The following is a 19437-nucleotide window of genomic DNA, read 5'->3' on the forward strand; positions in this document are numbered from 1 at the left end:
TGAGCCACTGTGTATGCCCTAGAAAATATATTTTAAACTTACCCATTGCATGTAAATTTTATGAAAATAATTTAACCAATCCTATTACTCAAGTACTTTTTAGCCATAAACCTTCTTAGAAACCAGAGCTGACACCAGCTAAGTTGCCTCACCACTGAAGGTATTCAGTCAGACAGTAGCCAACTTGGCATCTGTCACTCCCAGGGGCCCTCCACCCTGCAGTCTGTTTCTCCCTTTAGTGGCTGACCTCACTGACCTGCACTGTACATTCCACTCAATTTGTACCACGCTCTCTCACAACTCAAGCTTCTGCTATTTGCTCTACTGGGACAGCCTTCCCCTTCGCACTTCCTTTATTCTGCTCATCTTACCTCCTCCATAAAGCTTTCTTAGAACCCTAATGTTCCCATAGTACTCTGTACATAATGTTTTGAAATACTGAGACTTACTATTTATTAGTTATTTGATTCCCCTGTCCCACTGTCACAGTATTGTGGGGGCAATGAATGAAGGAAGGAAAGCATTCTTGTTTCTCTTTGTATTTCCAAAGTTGGGTACTACCTGGCAAACTGAAGGTCTAACAAATGTCTGTTGAATACATGCGTGAATAAATTAGATGATATTTAGTGTCTCTTATAAAGGTAAGTTAATTACTTTATGACTTACACACTCATATTAAATAGTTGGCTCAGCTGGTTAGAGCCTGGAGTTAAGGAGAAACAACAGATCCCAACACTCTATAGGCCAATTACCTTCAGAGAGAATGAAGAGTCATAATCTGTATTCCTAAAAATAGCTGGTCAAGGTGCCTTAGTACAAATCCATCTCCTCAAATGTAAAAGCTCACAAAGTTCATGTCCTACTTCTGAGGGCCAATTGAATTATCTTTCTCTATTAAAGAAAACATCTACACAGAAATGCATATATCTTCTAGACAAAGTTTATATATAAATACAGACCCTAAAAATGTAAGTAGCATCCTGCCTAAGTTCCCAACTGATAAACAACAAAGATGAGATCTGAACTCATAATGAATTCAGAGTTCAACGGCCTTAATAGTGCCTAGTATATGGGCACTAGATATGATAGTCACTAAAAAAAAATTATTATTATTGAACTCCTGTATTTATAAAACCCAACAGCTATACTCTTCATACTGAATAAAATTAAAGAAAACTGATGTAAGCTTAATTCAATTTTGAGTATTTTTCTCTAATTCTCTTGAGAACAGCCTGGCAACTACATCTTTATTTATGATACTCTATTTCCTCTGCCCCCCACCTCTCTCACTACCTAACTTTTACAATGTAAGATTCGATTCTAAATGATGCCCTCCTCAGTGATCACAACCATGATCATTTATTTCATGGCTTTTTTCTTACATGTTTATGTTTTACTCGGTATTATCTTTCCCAAAGACTTCCAGGATAGGCCCAGTCCTTTTATTTCTCCCAAAGCCTGAAATATTGTTCTGTACATAGCTGTTCACAACAAATGCTGAATGAACAATGAATGGCTTCACTAGTGGATTACCTAGTGGAAGTTGTTGGATCCCTTGCTCTTTTCCTCTCTCTCACTGCCTGCTGGTGCTGACAGCCACTGATGTATTAGTGTTTTTATTAACAAGGATAGTAAAGCGGCCCTTACCATGTGTTAGATATCTAGTACATTTTGTTTTATTAATGGAATTCTCTGGTTTTACCTATTCTGCACCATCTTCAAACAGCTGGCTTTATAGAATGGTAGAATGGCTTTTGAAGACTCAGTTACAGCATCATCTAGGTGACAAATACCGTGCAGGGCTAAGGCAAGGTTCTCCAGAATGATGTATGTATATGCTCTCAATTAGTGTCTAATATATGGCACTGTTGCTCCCTTAGCCAGGATTCATGGGTTCAGGAATCAAAGGATGGAAATGACAGTGACACCACTCCCCAGTACCTCTGTTGACTCACTAGCAAAATTTTTGCTTTCTGTTCCTGTGACCCTATGTTCTGCTGGTCTAGAGGTCTTAGTTCTAGAGAAAGGAATACTTCCATTAGGAGACACAACACTGATTCCACTGAATTGGAAGTAAAGACTATTGCCCAGAACTTTGAACTACTCAGGCTTTTGAGTCAACAGGCAAAGAAGAAAGTTATTGTGCCAGCTGAGTGACTAATCCTGATGACCAAGGGGAAACTGCACTAAGGCTCCACAGTGGATGTAAGAGAGAATAGATCTGGAATATCCCTTAGGATGTCTCTTCGTAGTATCATGCCCTAAAATTAAGGTCCATGGAATACTACAACAATCCAATCCAGACAGGACTGCCAATAGCCCTGACCCTTCAGGACTGAAGGTTTGAGTCACTCCACATATAAAGAACTACAACCAGCCAAGGTGTTCTCTGAAAGCAAAGGACATATGGAGTAGATAGGGAAAGAAGGTAATTATAAACACCAGTGGGACCAGGTGACCAGTTACAAAAAATAGGACTGTAATTGTCATGAGTATCTATTTTGCTGTGAATGTGTGTATGTATGTACATGTATATCTATTTAGAAATAGAGCAAACATCTTTTTTTCTTATCTCTCTTATTCCTCTTATCATATAACATAAGATGTATTGACTTTATATCATAGTACTTATGTATGTTTTTTTTTTTTTTTTAATCAGTCTTTAAGTTACTAGATATCAAAAGACATCACTTAAGGACTTTACCTTCTCTTCTGGGGATGCGGTTAGTGCAGCATTTTTAATTGTACATAGAATAGTTTTGTCATGTTAGGCAGAATTATGACCCATTATTGTCTTCCTCTGGACATTAAATATGGTTTATAAAGATATATATGGGTGCCAAGCTGATAAGGGGTAGACCTGTGATAGTTAATTTTATGTGCCAACTTGGTTGGGCTATAGGGCACCCGGACATTTCATTCTGAGTATGTCTGTGAGGGTGTTTTGAGATATGATGAGCACTGGAATTGGTAGCCTGAGTAAAGCAGACTGCATTCCCTAATATGGACTTCATCCAATCACAGCTGAAAGCCTAAATAGAAAAGGCTGATACCTCATCCCCAATGCCTCCCACCCACTAGTAAGGGGAACTCCTGCCTGCCTGCCTTGAGCTGGGACATTGGTCTTTTTGTGCCTTTAGACTTGAACTAAAAAAAAAAAGTATCAGCTTTTCTTGGGTCTTGAACCTTTGGACTAGAATTTATACTATTAGCTCCTCTGTTTCTCAGGCCTTTGGACTCAGACCGGAATATACCATTAGCTCCTGTTTGCTGATTGCAGTTTGCTAACTACAGATCTTGGGGCTTCTAAGTCTCAATAACTGCATGAGCCAATTCATTATAATAAATCTCATATATGTGCATATCTTATTTCTGTTTCTCTGGAAAGCCCTGACTAATTTATACATTTATCTATTATTTTCAGTCTTTTCTGTCATAAAACCATTACCCTAGATATTAAGCAGTAAAGTTCCATGTCTTTTTCTTATTCCCATCATTCTTGTTCTCATCACAAAGTGATAATAAATATACTATCAAGAAAGAAGGAAAAATAGCTATAATCCATGTAATACGAAAAATAAACCTTACATCATTTCCTGTACTACAAAGCATCAAAGGTAGTATTTTACACCTGAAAAATTGCTAACAACTTCCCTACTTTCATTTTAGTCTCATATTATTTGAACTGTCTATCTTTAGCTAACCCATTTCCCTCCTCTGCTTTTAAAAATTATCTGTTCTGGCTCGGCACCTGTAGCTCAAGCAACTAAGATGCCAGCCATATACACTGGAGCTGGTTTGAATCCAGCCCGGGCCTGCCAAACAACAAAGACAACTACAATCAAAAAATAGCCAGGCACTGTAGCAGGCACCTGTAATCCCAGCTACTTGGGAGGCTGAGGCAAGAGAATTGCTTAAGCCCAAGAGTTTGAGGTTGCTGTGAGCTGTGACGCCATAGCACTCTACCCAGGGCAACAGCTTGAGGCTCTGTCTCAAATAAAAAAAAAAAAATTATCTGTTCTATTTGTGTTTTTTCTCCACACTTCTACTTTGTATTCTAAATAGAACAAAACCTGAAATAACTGGGGATAATAAACATGTGGAGACTTACATCATTCTCTGATAAACATAATACTACCATGTATAATGTGCACCAATGTTTTTGGCCCAAACTTTCAGGAAAACTCATGAAAGTGTCCAACTCTCAGCCAGAAGAGACACATCTGGGCTAATGCTCCCCAGGTAAGTGTACAGATTGCACCATCTTCCTGCAGCCACCTGCTCTGCGAGGGCTGTCCCTTCCCTCTCTCTCAGCAGACCTTCCCTCCCTACCACATCAGGGGCCATAGCTCGGATGACCACACATGTCTAGTCAGGTGGGAGCTTCTGAGGCCGCTGGCTTTCAGGCAGGCAGGTGGGTCCCTGGGGCCTGCACAGGGCTCCTCTGGTCCCTCTGCATGGCTGAGTCTCAGGCCTGGGCCTTTGCCTTGCACAGCTGCTGCAGCCTGCCTCACCAGCCCTGCCACCAACCCCTCCCCTGATCACAGCAGTTGGTAGAGGCCACTCCAGTACACTCCCATCCAATCTCAGATCCTCCCAGACTGAAACCCCGTGTACCCAGCAAACCCAGGCAGAAGAGCACAGTGGCCCAGGAGGCCTGCTGGGCTCTCCTGCTCCCGAGCCATACTACCCATGTATAATATGTATCCTTATTTTTCCCTCAAAAATTTGGGCGAAAAGTTACCCATTATATGCAGCAAAATATGGTAATTATTATTCCGTATTATTAATGTCAATCCCAGTACATGGTAGACCCTAAATACCCAAGCTGCCTACATAAGAATTTAATTTGGTACTGAATTTCTCAAATCCTAAGACACTCGATTTTTATTCCTCTTAGGGTATATTACTACTTTTAACAAATATCAGTTGCTTTATTTATTTATCTAGATATCCACACATTTAAAAAAAAGAAACAGACAAGATCTTGGTTTAGATGTCATCTTTGATTCAAATGGTTACCACCAGAAGACTCTTACCGTGATATATATCCGGAGCTTTTTATGTCATTCCAGTTACTGTCATTGGCTTCACCACTTACAGAATCATATTTATTTTCAGTTTGACACTGAGTTTCAGACTCTTTCCTTTGCTGATAAGGTGGAAATACAAAATTAATACCAGAACAAGGCTGAACTGAAAGTTAGCTAACAATCTTAGGGGTCAAAATAACATTGAAAAATAAATAAATAAATGGTACTGAAAAAGCAAAAGTATCATAAAAACACAAAATATGTAGTAGAGCATTTTGCTTTATCATAGTAAAGAAAAAATCTATCTACTCCTGAACGCCCCCTGTAATTTTTGAGGGAATCTCGTTTCTTTATGAGTTTGTTACACGTCAAGTATAATACATAACCAGAGATAGAGAGAAAGACAGTACACATGGGCAAGCGTTAATTCAAGCCTCTGGGCAAGACTAGAGCCATTTCTTTCTTAACTAACTTTGTAGATGCTTTAAAAATGCTTTCCGTAATAGGAAATTAAATTTGGCTATGTCTCTTGCAATGTCTCTTCAGCAACATCTCCTAAAAGATTTTCCAGAGGATGCTAGTAATTGTTATGGTTAAATGGGATACTCTGAGTTATCCGCTTAGCCACTTATTGTATGTATGCCTGCACTATGTAAGCAGCTGGAAAGATGGCAGTGAACAATGTAGACTGGTCCTTGTCCTTAAGCATATACAGTCTGGAGGCAGAGAGAGAAATTAGAATTACGGCTCGGTGCCTGTAGGTCAGCGGCTGGGGTGCCAGCCACATACACTGGGGCTGGCAGGTTCGAACCCAGCCCGGGCCTACCAAACAACAATGACAACTGCAACAACAACACAAAAATAGCAGGGCATTGTGGCGGGTGCCTGTAGTCCCAGCTACTTGGGAGGCTGAGGCAAGAGAATTGCTTAAGCCCAAGAGTTTTGAGGTTGCTGTGAGCTGTGACACCAGGGCACTCTACCGAGGGCAACAAAATGAGACTCTGACTAAAAAAAAAAGAAATTAGGAATTACCTACCTGCAGAAGGATTAGTAAGGGGAGAACAGGGTGTTCTAAGATACAGTCAGGGACTGTAACTCAGAAATAGCAGGTTAAAGAAGACTTCCCAGAGGAAATGACAACTAATTTTAAACTAAAAAATATTAAGGTGTTAATTACATAACAGGGAAGGGAGTAGAGGTGGGGAACTTTGTTCAGTGGCAAAGTCAGAGGGATGACTGCTTTCAGGCTCAGCAAGAGTGTGACCTACAGGAAAGGCTGAAAGAAGTTCAGTGAACTTCTAGGGAAGAGGAGGAAAGGATTAAAGGATGGGTTATGAGCAGGTTTGGACTTTAGCCTAATTACAACAGGGAGTTAGCTATTATAGGTTTTTAAACCAGGAAATGCAACTTGAATTAGGGTGTGCAGAAGGACTGGAGACAGCCTGAGGACTAGGGGCAGGAGACCAGTTAGAAAGACTATTTTAACAACTCAGGAAAGGTACAGTGGTGTTTGTGCTAGGGAAACAAAATCAAGATGTACAGAAGATGACAATTTGAAGATACTTAGGATAAAGAATTTGACAGAACTTAGTCTGATGAGGGAGAGAAGAATGATTTCTGGCTTTGGTGACTGAGCATGGCAGTACATTCCATCAAGAGAGAAAAATGCCAGCAAAACAGGCTACGGATGGGAATAGAAGTGGAAATGAAGACAGTTTGAAGATAAGGCTCGTCTGAGGTACCACCTCCTAGACAGGAGGTCCTGAGAAACATATTTGGGAAGCATTAGTACATAAGATGATTACAGCTAGAGAAGTAGGGGAGACCATCCAAGGAGAGTTTTGGGATGAACGGAGAAAAGAGTGAGCCCCAAGGAATACTACTGTTACCAGGAGAGGCTGAGGAAGAAGTTGAGGTCCTGAGGCATCCACACCCCACCCAAGAAGGAGACCAGGAGAGGATGGCATCAAGGAAGCCAGGTAAGAAAGGTCAAAGAGAAGTGTCTGATAATGTCAGGTTCAGTTAGATAAGAACTGCAAATTGTCCATTACACTAAACAAAAGAAATATCATCAGAAACTTTGGCAAGAGTTGCTTCAGTAGAGTAGGGGTGCAGGGTGGGGGGCAGCCAGACTGCAATGGATTGAGTAGTGAATGAGAGGTGAGGAAGTAGAAACGAGCAGAAGCCACAATGATTTTATGGTAAAACTCAAGTACACTTAATGCTCTACTCACACGTGTGTGTGTATACATACATAGACACACACAAAATAAGTTTTCTATACTTCCATACATTCAAATACATTAGATTCTAAAAAAGTATCTTACTCTGTGAGGATGAGGATGAAAAAGTCTGCGCACGATAAAAGTTGTTGCTATGATACAAAATAAAATTGTTCCAATTATTTCTTTCCACCAGTGTAAGAGAAGAACAGGATCCTTCTTGCGGATATTCTTGTTGTAAGTTGGGTTGTTGAGGAATCTGACAGTGACCTGTGTGCTCCGTTTGTTTCTTTCTCTCTTGTAGTAGGGTAGATAATAACCATTATCTTCAAAAACATTAAAAGGTTTTTTTAAAAAAGATGAAACAAAATAAGCCCACATTGAATAGCCAAAAATGATCTATTTTCTTATATAACATTAATTCCTAAGTTTCAGCTCCTTTTTAAGAAAACACATTCTAAACATCTTTATTTGCCTTACTAGTTTTTTCTTAGATATAGATATGTTCCTTTATTCCACAAGCATTTAAAATTTTCTTTATAAGACTAGAAAAAAAATCCTACAAACTACCTCATTCATGACTTCATTAACAGTTCAATACTTTAAATACAAAAATTAGTACCCAATTTTCCTTTAAGATATTTTAAGCTTCCCTTTTATTTGCCATTAATAAATGCCAAATTTTACCACTAACCATTCTTCATAAATGAAAGAAAAACATCCCATGATGCTCTTGAGTTCAGTCTGGGCTGTCAAAATGAGTTTGTTCCAGGAAACAGCCTGTCTTTTTCTGTCTTCTATTTTGCACTACATGGACAAGCAACTGTCTTTTGATCAGTCTCAGATAAAGTTTGCTATTTCTAGTTCAGAGTCTTCTTTAATAAATTAATTTATTAAAGTAATTTTCCAATTCTAGCATCTATGGTAACTGATGAAAAGTCTCAGTTTTGTTGGCTGCAGATTTGAGGACTTTTTTCTCCCAATTATTTTTTATTATCAAACAATTAATAAAATTACACTTACACCATTTTCTTCTTATATAGAAGAAATATGGTATGTCCTTTAGGTCAGATACAGAAATACCTTATATGGTATGTCCTTTAGGTCAGATACAGAAATACATGAGAAGGCCAAAGAATGAATGTATCTATAATTTAGTAGGTGGTGTTAGATTCCCAGATTTGAGGACTTATTAAATACCTAACTGTTCAAAAGACTTTCCCATCTGAATATATCCTAACTTAAAAAAACTGCTGCTTTAAACTTTAAAAAACACAGGAATGCATTAACGTCAAACTTCATGTATTCTTGATTTTTATACTAATTTCCCATGTCTTAGGACAAAATTCAATTCTTTTCTCTTTTCTATGTTTTTGTACTTTCATATTTTAGTGCCAACTAGATAACAAAAAACCCCCTCATTCTACAGCATTTTCATGTAGCTTAACGGGAAATACCTTTTTTCTTCATTATACAGGCTATTATTCAGCATATATTACATAGGTTGATAAATGAGAGCCAATAAGAAGAAATGATGTTTACTGACATTTACCATATGGTAATTGAAACTTTACACGCATTATCTCATTTAGGCCTCACCACAACCCAATCAACAGATATTAGAATTATCATCCTGGTTTCACAGACAAAGGAACTGAGACACAGAGACCTAGGGTGTGCCCAACTTCATACACAGCACAACTGGGATTTGAACTCTGGCCATCTCACTTTGGAGTTTGTATGCCTGCCCATCATTCAGAATATTTCCTCCTAGGACATTTTATACATTCCATCAACTTTCCTTCATTTGAATTCTATTACTTTCAAAGTAATAAATAAATAAAATGCAGTATTTCCAGTCCAAGAATAATCACACTTACCATATGGATACTGCAAGATTGAAAGTGCACCATTACTGTATTCTTCATGGGAAAACTTATCATTACTAAGGCATTTGTCAAATTCATCAGATCCCACCAAGACAGGAGTTCTGGAAGGAGAATCTAAAGGAAAATGATAAAATTCTAACTGTTATGTCTTTATTGAAAATGCATGTTCTCATTACTTGAATAAGCTGATATTTAACTACAGTTCAGTTTAAACATGTAAGTCAAACAAAGGACCCAAGTTTCTTACCTTTGAAAAGCAAGCAGTGTTATAGAGATGATAAGTCATTTAAATAAGCAATTAAAATATGATGTGAAATGCATAGTAAAAAACACAAACGAGGCACAGATAGTTAAGTAAAAGGTAGGTGGTTCAGTATTTGATTTCAATTAATTTATGTGTCTCAAAGAATATGATGTGATAAACAGATAATTTTTATAAGTATTCTTAATAAGAGCTAATGTTACTTTGGAATGGTCAGTGAATGATTAAGAGTTTTTCTAAGTTGTACAGAGAAATATTTTATTAACATTTATTTTTACAGAAGCAACTGTTTCTTCCAAAAAATAATGCTCTAAATAAAATTACTAGTATCTGAAATACCTTCACAATTTATCAGTAAAATATAAAGTATATAAAAGTTCCTATCTCTGAAATATTGAAAACTACAGCAAAGACAGTCAGGATTAGATTTCTGAACACTTCATAACATTATTTATACAAGTTTATGATTCACTTACGAATTAAGGGTTTCCATTTGATCGTTGGCAAAGGAATAATGGCATTCTCATTATTGACAGATTCTAAGGCCTTGGGACTCGAAGGAAATTTTTCTGAAATTCTGACTGATGACTGAAGATACAGCTGACCTCTATACATTCCTGAAGTAATAAAACTATGTCACGTCAATTATGCAATGACTTTTTAAAAATTTTTTTCATCTTATAAAATTAGATTAATTCTAGTTATTTCTTCATGTGCTACTTAGCTCTTTTCAAAGATGAAACATGCCTGAAGCACTCAAAAATAAACTCAAGCTCAGCGCCTGCAGCTCAGCAGCTAGGATGCCAGCCACATACACTGCCTGCCAAACAGCAATGACAACTACAACCAAAAAATAGCCAGGCGTTGTGGCAGGCACTTGTAGTCCTAGTTACTTGGGAGGCTGAGGCAAGAGAATTTCTTAAGCCTGGGTGGCGCCTGTGGCTCAAAGAGTAGGGCGCCTGTCCCATATGCCAGAGGTGGCAGGTTCAAACCCAGCCCCGGCCAAAAACCACAGAGAATTGCTTAAGCCCAAGAGTTTGAGGTTGCTGTGAGCTGTGACGCCATGGCACTGTACTGAGGGCAACAAAGTGAGACTCTGTCTCAAAATAAATAAATAAATAAAATAAATAAATAAATAAACTGAATGATTATTCAACAAAAACGGAGAAAAGTTACACGTAAGGTCCCTATAATTTTTCTCATAAATACTGCATTTTCAGTAATTACAGAACTACTCCAATAGTAAAATTCAAAGATAAAAAATCATTGTATACTGTCATGAAACTAATAGCTTAGATTAAGTCACTTTCAATTCTAGAAATATTCTTAACAATTCAGTCAAATACTATCATAACACACTCGTTACACATTATTTCTTCAAATTCTTTTTATTTAGAGTGATGGGTGGGTGGAACATTGATGGAGCTTACAGAATTTTATGAGTATTTGATGACACAAACTAGTTCAAACAATTAGACTCAAGAAATTTTAAAAATGTATTATATATTTTTGTTTTATTTTGCTTTTTAGAAGTGGGAGTCTTACTAAGTTGCCCAGGCTGGCCCTAAACTCCTGGTCAAGTGATCCTTCTATATCAGCCTCTCAGGTAACCGGGATTGTAAACATGAACCACTGTGTCTTGACACCCCAAATTTATTGTATTCAAGATTTTCAACTGCTAAGAGGCACATCAACATTTCATTTTTGTTTTTCAGATCAGTTGCATACATGCACAGAAAAAAATTGGGGTGTGCAAATCAATAGGGATGAAAATACAACACAATTCAGCTTGGCGCCCATAGCTCAGTGGTTAGGGCACCAGTCACATGTACCACCACACTGGGGCTGGTGGGTTCGAACCTGGTCAGGGCCTGCTAAACAACAATAACAAAAAAAAAATTGTAGTGGGCACCTGCAGTCCCAGCTATTTGGGAGGCCGAGACAAGAGAATCACTGAAGCCCAAGAGTTTGAGGTTGCTGTGAGCTGTGACTCCACAGCACTCTACTAAGGGCAACATAGTGAGACTCTGTCTCAAAAAAAAAAAAAAAAGAAAGAAAGAAAAGAAAATACAACACAACTGCAAATACAAATATAGAAAGTTGTAGACTCTAAGGATACATAAGTAATTCTAAATCATACTATATAATGAGAACATTTTTAAGCCTTTCTAATATTCTAATATAGATCGCAAGAGAAAAAGAACATGCTATAGAAATTAAGTTTGAGAAATGAACAAATGGAAAAAGAGACGAATAGAAATCAAACTATTGGCTGGGAGAAATGGCTCACACACATAATCCTAGCATTTAGGAGGCTGAGGCAGGTGGATTGCCTGAGTTCAGGAGTTCGAGACCAGCCTGAATGAGAGTAAGACCTGTCTCTAATAATAGCTGGGCATTGTAGCAGGCACCTATAGTTCCAGCTACTTGGGAGGCTGAGGCAAGAGGATTGCTTGAACCCAAGAGTTTGAGGTTGCTGTGAGCTATGACACCATAGCACTCTACTGAGGGTGACAAAGTAAAACTCCGCCTCAAAAAAAAAAAAAAGAAATCAAACTATAAATCTTAAAGGCAACCTAAATCAATGAACATATTAGGAATTAAAACTACAATAGGCACTCCTGAAGTGGGAAGGCACAATGTAAGAATACAAAGTGGATGTGGATGTCAGTGTGTTCTATCATTAGATACGACACATTTACTCACCCAAGTAAACACTGTTTTCTGTGGCTCCCCGGGCAGCTTCTACAATGTCTTCTTCATCTTCTAAAACTTCATCATTAGATGTATAACTTGTATCATCAAAAAGACTGATGGGAATGACTTTCCCATCCTTAACTAACCAGGCAGATGCAATTGGAGTACAAAACTAAACAAAAACCAAAAAAAGACAGTAAATAATTCAAGCAGTAGTTAGGTAGTTTTGACTCATTAAATACCATTTAAAATTACTAATTTCTTAAGGCACAGAGAACAAGTTGAGAATGCAAAATGGTAGTTATTTCCCTTCACCCAATAAGTTCAGTCAAACTGACAGAGGAAGAAACATATTCATGAATTCTCAGAAGAATTCATTCTGTGGTTTAAGTACCTGGTATTCCCATTCCAGATGTCCTCCCTTCTTACTAAACGCCATGACCTTCCAATCAGCAACTGAGACCTTTATCACTGTGTCCATCATGGCTGCTTCCTGTTCTTCCACATCTGAAATAATTTTAGACTCTTCTTTGTTATCACTGGGCTTAAAGGTGCTTTCAATAAATCCGGCTCTAGTTTCCATGTCTGGAATATACCGAAGTTCAAAGTGGCCAACACTGAAATTCCACCTTAAATTTACAAAGGTGTGTTTTAGAAATTTACATTTAGATGAAAGGACCAAATAATTTAGATCTCTTCTAGATTGAAGACGCAAATATAAAATTACGTGATGAGAAAAAGAACAACTCACACTGCTCATTCATGCCACTAGAGGGCCCATGAGAACTTTGTCCTGACCCCTCAGAAATAATGCTTCTGAGAGTTTGGGACTGACCACAGGGAAGGCACAGATTTTCTCTCAAAAGTTAAAAAATGTTCATACTTCCATATCAGAGTGATTTTCTCAAAACACATCAAAATCACCTTAAAATGAGGTAGCATGCATTATGCCTTACCTCTTAGTTAAAGGTTGGGCACATTACAGTCAGATGCAGAGAAATTAATATATCCCAATAAACCAATGTGAAAGTCAAAATGAATGTATCTATTTTCAATTCATATGAAAACATAGCCTCGGCTCGGCGCCTGTAGCACGGTGATTACGGCATCAGCCACATACACCGAGTCTGGTGGGTTTGAACCCAGCCAGCTAAGCAACAATGACAACTGCAACAGAAAAACAGCTGGGTGTTATGGAGGGCACCTGTAGTCCACAGCTACTTGGGAGACTGAGGCAAGAGAATCACTTAAGCCCAAGAGTTTGAGGTTGCTGTGAGCTGTGACGCCACAGCACTCTACCAATAGTAACATAGTGAGACTCAAGTCTCAAAAAGAAAAAAGAAAAAATAGCCTCAAATAGACAGTATGATCTAGTATACCAAACCTGAAGGTCATACCACTTGAGGTCCAATTTCAGATCTTTGAAGACGTGACAAGTCATTTACCCTTTCTTAAGTTTCAGTGTCGTTATCCATAAGATGGCAGTAATGTTTCTTTTATGATTAAATAGAGAGTAAAATGAGTAAATACTCATACTCTTTTATGAGTAAATAGAAAATCACTCAACTATGGATAGTACAGTGTCTCATAACTTAGATATAAACTGGTATAGCTAAGAATTCTGACATCTGTTGAAAAATATGTATGTATATATGCATACACACACACACACACATACATATACTTAAAGAGTGTAGTTCTTAGACCCCCAGATCCTTCCTATTCTGGTAATTCAAAATTCTATTAGGTTGAACAGCAGGTTGAACAGCAGCTCATATGGAGCTACACTCCCAATGAGCACTCAAACATTTAAGGTAACAAATTCCATCAGCATAAAGAAGGTCACGGTGTCAGTAATGCCCTGACAGATGTTCAGTGAAAAAAAAAAAAAAAAACATAAATACATTCTTTTTGAGACAGAGACTCAAGCTGTGCCATGGCTCACAGCTCACAGCAATCTCAAACTCTTGGGCTTAAGTGATTCTCTTGCCTCAGCCTCCCAAGTAGCTGGGACTATAGGCACCCACTACAACGCCTGGCTATTTTTTGGTTGTAGTTGTCACTGTTGTTTGGCAGGCCCAGGCTGGTTTCGAACCTGCTGGCTCCGGTGTATGTGGCTGGCGCCCTAGCTGCTGAGCTACAGGCACTGAGCCCATAAATACATCCTTAACTGAGTTTGAGAAAACAGTTCTCAGAAAAGGGAATACTGCATTAGATGAACAAACTTTGAAAGAATAGTTCATTTTCAAAAGATAAAGATGGAATCTAAAGTTATTTTTTCTATACAGGCAATTTAAAACTTAAATATTAGGTTTAACAAAGCATATGACGGGATCAGCATATCTAATCTAGGCATCTCATTTTTTAATCACATGTTTAAATATAAAAATTACATAAGGGGTTCATTATTTGAAGAAGGAAACAGAAAGGTATTAAAACAAATAAATACTTTAATGCTTTAAAAAAATAAAGTAAAATGATTATTATTTTAAAATTAGGGTAATTGGACAAACTATGAAACTACCTACTAGATAGAATTAGAGTCAAATAGGCTCAGGTTCAAGGAAAACACATTATCTTTGCCTTAGGAGCTTTCTGTGTTCAACATTCAAAGAACTTCAAGTTGTCAGGCTGCTATGAAAAATATCACTAACCTGAGACTAAACTATGATACACAGTCATCATATGGGACACTCTGATTACCATATCCTGAAGCCAATGATGAGAAGTTCAGGTCAGGTTTTATTAATAACAATGAAGAGATTTTAAATTTAGAAACCGCATTTGTCTTTAAAAAGTAGTATGCTTTTAGAGCAACAAAATGGTTCACAAAATCTCCACAAATAAAAATCTGATAAATTTTAGTCTTAGGCGCCCTTCTAACCGTTATCAATAGCAACATTGTCTGCGTACATACTTCTCATTGCCACTGCGAGGTCCAACAGCTCTCACAGTTTTCTGGGTGCGTTGCAGAAGGAGTATGTCTTCTTCTTGCTCCATTTCATCACTATCCCATTGGCGACAACCCAAAGCTGAACAGATATACCTCACCTGCAAAGAAGACACAAAATTACTTCACAATACAAGTCGTAAGAGATTACTGACATTAAGATTATCTCCATAATTTAAAAACATTAAAAGGAAATTAAGAAAATGTGTAAGAAGTACCCAAGTAATAAGAAGCATCAGTTAGATTACTAATTCATATAATGAGTTATTTAGATCCAGAAAAGTGTCAAATGAATACTTATTTCAGGAAATGATTTTAAGAATTTAGTAATTTTAGTCTTATTTTGGGGGTTTCCATGGACTATACAAAAAGAAATAGATAGCCAGTTGTAATATCCTGGCAATAATAACATTAATAAAATTCTAGGTGAGATTAAAAAAAAATCAACCTCAGAGTTTTCACATAACAGAAGTATATGCTTTTAGGCTCGGCACCAGTTCAAAAGAGGGGCACTCGACCAGCAGAGATCTCACAGACCACCAAGGCTTGTACGAAAGGTCTTTATTGGTGAGGGAGGGATGCTGCAGAACAGCACCGAGGAGGAGAAAAGGAAGAGAGAGAGAGAGAAAAGAAAAGCGCACCCTTATATAAGTTTGGTTAGGGCAAGTTTTAGAATGGTGACGGTATGGTAGAATAGCCAATAAGGAGTCACTGCGATGATGGGAAGAGCCGGCAGGGGCAGACCATAAATTTGAAATTTTCAGTGGGTAAATGGGATAGGGAGATGAAGTAATTTTTGCAGCTGGGAGGCAATTCCCTGTTATTTAGAGGGAAACTTCCTGTGCTTAGAGAGGAGCTGTAACTTTGTAGAAAGCAGGAAGGGGCTTTCTGGGGGAGGGGCTTTCTCACCCGGAGCACAGTGGTTACGGCGCCAGCCACATACACCGAGGATGGCGGGTTCAAACCCAGCCCAGGCCAGCTAAACAACTACAACAAAAAATAGCTGGGCGTTATGGCGGGTGCCTGTAGTCCCAGCTATTTGGGAGGCTAAGACAAGAGAATCGCTTAAGCCCCAGAGTTTGATGTTGCTGTGAGCTGTGATGCCATGGCACTCTACTGAGGGTGAAACAGTGAGACTCTGTCTCAAAAAAAAAAAAAAAAGAGGCTCAGCACCTGTAGCTCAAGCAGCTAAGGCGTCAGCCACATACACCTGAGCTGGTGGGTTCGAGTCCAGCCCAGGCCTGCCAAACAACAATGATGGCTGCAACCAAAAAATAGCCAGGCATTGTGGTGGGCACCTGTAGGAGAATCACTTGAGCCCAGGAGTTGGAGGTTGCTGTGAGCTATGATGTCACGGCGCCCTACCCAGGGTGACAGCTTTAGGCTCTGTCTCAAAAAAAAAGAAAAAGAAAAAAGAGAAGTATATGCTTTTAAAAAATCCAAACTTTCTTAATAGCTCTTTGTATTTAAAAGCACCACCTTCAAATCTTCATTAAAAAGAAGACTCTTAGCATAATCTAAATTAAAATCCACACAAAAAGAAGCATAGTTTCCAGAATACCAGAATTCTGTAGCAGCACATCAAATCAGAGAACCAGATGATTGGAATCAGTCCTGCAGTTTTATAGATGAGAGTACTGAAGTAAAGAGACTGAAGAGCTTGCTCCAAAAAAAGGCCAGAAAAGACGCCACGGCCTCCTCGGTACAAGGCAGTTGCGGGTTGGTAGAGAACACAGAAAAGCATCTCCAAGCACAAGAAGGTGCTACGGGCCTAACTAACACGTAGATAAGAAATCATCAAAGTTTGAAAAACTTAAGGGTTAAAGAAAGTTTCTGAATGAATCTTTTAAAGTTTCAGTTTTCTCATCCCTAAAGTGAGTATAAACTTTCCTCTTGAACTGTCCCATTACAGGATCAAACTAGACAAAGGAGTAGCAGTACTTATTTGTATCAGGCTATCTTTGGAGGGTTCCTCGTCTGTCAAAATGTGTGTGCAGGGGATGTTACCCTTAAAAATACTGTGAAGATTTCAAAACAATTTAAGGAAAAGGTCCCTGAGACACAGTAGACCATATTTATTAATTCTCTTCCTTTTGCCATTCCTGGCTCTCTTATTTATTCTGTTGTTTCACATAAATTTATTTCTATTTCACCGTTCTCTTATTAAAACATATGATATTCTCAGGGGAAAATTATAATTAACCTCAACTAGTGTAATAGATTGGTTTAAGAAATTATTTCTTTTTCTTTTTTTAATTTTAGTAGATTTAGGGATTACAAGAGTTTTTGTTACATGGATGAATCGTATCATGCTGAAGTCAGGGCTTTCAGTGTACCTATGAGCAAAATAATGTATATTATACTCAATAGGCAAATTTTTCTTTTCTTTTTTTTTTTTAAACAGAACCTTACTCTATCTACCAGGCTAGTGTTATGGCATCAGCCTAGCTCATAGCAACCTCAAACTTCTGTGTTCAAGTCATTCTCCTACCTTAGTTCTTGAGTAGCTGGGAATATAGGCACCCACCACCATCAGCTATTTTTCTATTTTCAGTGAGACTCTGTCTCACTCTTGCTTAGGCTGGTTTTGAACTCCTGAACTCAAGGGATTCTCCTACTTTGGCCTCCTAGAGTGCTAGAACTACAGGTGTCAACCACCACACCTGGCCTCAATAGGCAAATTTTTATCCTTCACTCACCTCCCACTCTCCCCCCCCTTCTTAGTTTCTATTATATTCCTTTATGCCTATATGTGTATATACATACACATACACACACACAGTTATCTCATTTAGCTCTCACTAAAAGTGAGAACATGTTGTTTTTCTATTCTTGTGATACTTCACTTAAGATCCAGTTCCATCCGATTTGCTGCAAAAGACTTTATTTCATTCCTTTTTATAGCTGAGCAGTACTCTAGCTATGTGTGTATATATGTGTGTACACACTTTCTTTATTCACTCATCAGTTGATGGGCACATAGGTTGATTCCATATCTCTGCAATTGTGAACCGTGCTTCAAAAGAAATAATTTCTTCTACCCTAATTAATCCTGATTCGCTCCAAATAAATTTTCACTCACCTTCCCACTATATGCACTGAGTCCATAGGTAGTGAGAGATTTTCCTCCAACCAAAACAACATCATCTCCAAATTTATAAGAAGATTCAAGAAGTGATTCAACTGTGAAAGGAACTGTTTCCATGCTCTCACGGTCTCGGTCCCACTGGAAGAGGTCTCCATCCAGGGAAGGAATAATCATCTTATTCCCAAATACCTAAAATAGAAGCTGACTTTTAAAAGGGTGATAACTTTAAAAGAAGAGTAGGAACTAAGAGTTAGAGTCTTGGGTCTGATATACTCCAGCCTCCTCCTGAGTAGCACATGAAGTAGCACAGTTCATCAACCAAAAGTAATTTAAAAGAACTGCCAGTTGCTCCCAGAACCCACATGTAATACTCCAGTAAGGTTTTTTTCCCAATCTCTGAGCCAAGAAGGTGATAAATGAGTCACCAAAGAGTGTTTTATGATCAAATGAGGTCAAGCAGAGCTTAATACAGGAATTCTTATAGACATTAACACGTTAATGTGCAATATGACTTTCTAGTACAGAATCTAGGCCTATTTTATCCAGGCCAATTACTATCATAGACTCTGATTCAAAGAATATAGGTTTGGAGAAGTTGTTTCCAGTAGTATATCATATTCCTTTTTAAATTTGCTTTCTCAATCTGCTATGAGCTAGAAACACATACACCAAGCTTAGTGGTTTATGTTGACAGCCTCCCTTCCTTCTTTCACAAGGGTCTACCTATGTGCCACACAGATTTTGGTGGTTAGGACAGACCAGTGAAAAAAATGAACAACAACAACAACAAAAAAAAAAACCCCACTGCCCTCTTGGAGCTTAAACAATGGTGTTGGGAGATAAGCAACATAATAAATAAGCAAATATAGTATATTAGGTGACAAATGTCATAGAAAAAAATGGAACAAGAGTGGTTACCAATAAAGAACTCAGGGTAGTAGCACTAAGAAAGTGGCATTTGTGTAAGACCCAAACATAAGAGAGTTAAGCAATGCTTTGCAAAGCTCTGCAAAGGCTCTTAGATAAAAGTGTACCCGTCATGTTTGAGAAACCACAGGAAACTGAACAGGCTGAAAGGCAAGGGTAGAAGCGGGGAGAGTAGGCGGAAGACAAGAGATTAATTGATTGCAGCAGAGGTGCTGAAGGAAGTCCGGTTTGGTGCATAAATGGAAGGTAAAACAAACAAGATTTCATGGTAGAGTTCAAGATGATTCCAAGGTTTTTGGCCAAGAACATCTTGTCTCTCAAGCAAGAGTTTTAGTACATGCCTTTGTGACACTGACCTTTGGCATTAAA

The 19437-nt window shown here is 38.2% G+C and overlaps 1 protein-coding gene across 1 annotated transcript in view; it reads right to left on the reverse strand.

Moving 5' to 3' along the window:
* EIF2AK3 (eukaryotic translation initiation factor 2 alpha kinase 3) overlaps nt 1–19437 on the reverse strand; it is an 84627-nt gene that overhangs the window by 32536 nt on the left and 32654 nt on the right. Inside the window, exons 3-10 of the mRNA XM_053588075.1 lie at nt 18136–18330; nt 15021–15154; nt 12498–12732; nt 12113–12275; nt 9883–10023; nt 9136–9258; nt 7361–7581; nt 5040–5152 (exon numbers count right to left, since the gene is read on the reverse strand). Coding sequence (XP_053444050.1) covers nt 5040–5152; nt 7361–7581; nt 9136–9258; nt 9883–10023; nt 12113–12275; nt 12498–12732; nt 15021–15154; nt 18136–18330 — 1325 coding nt within the window. The remainder of the gene's footprint in view (nt 1–5039; nt 5153–7360; nt 7582–9135; nt 9259–9882; nt 10024–12112; nt 12276–12497; nt 12733–15020; nt 15155–18135; nt 18331–19437) is intronic.

Source organism: Nycticebus coucang, chromosome 4 (assembly GCF_027406575.1).
Source record: "Nycticebus coucang isolate mNycCou1 chromosome 4, mNycCou1.pri, whole genome shotgun sequence".
Taxonomy (NCBI): domain Eukaryota; kingdom Metazoa; phylum Chordata; class Mammalia; order Primates; family Lorisidae; genus Nycticebus; species Nycticebus coucang.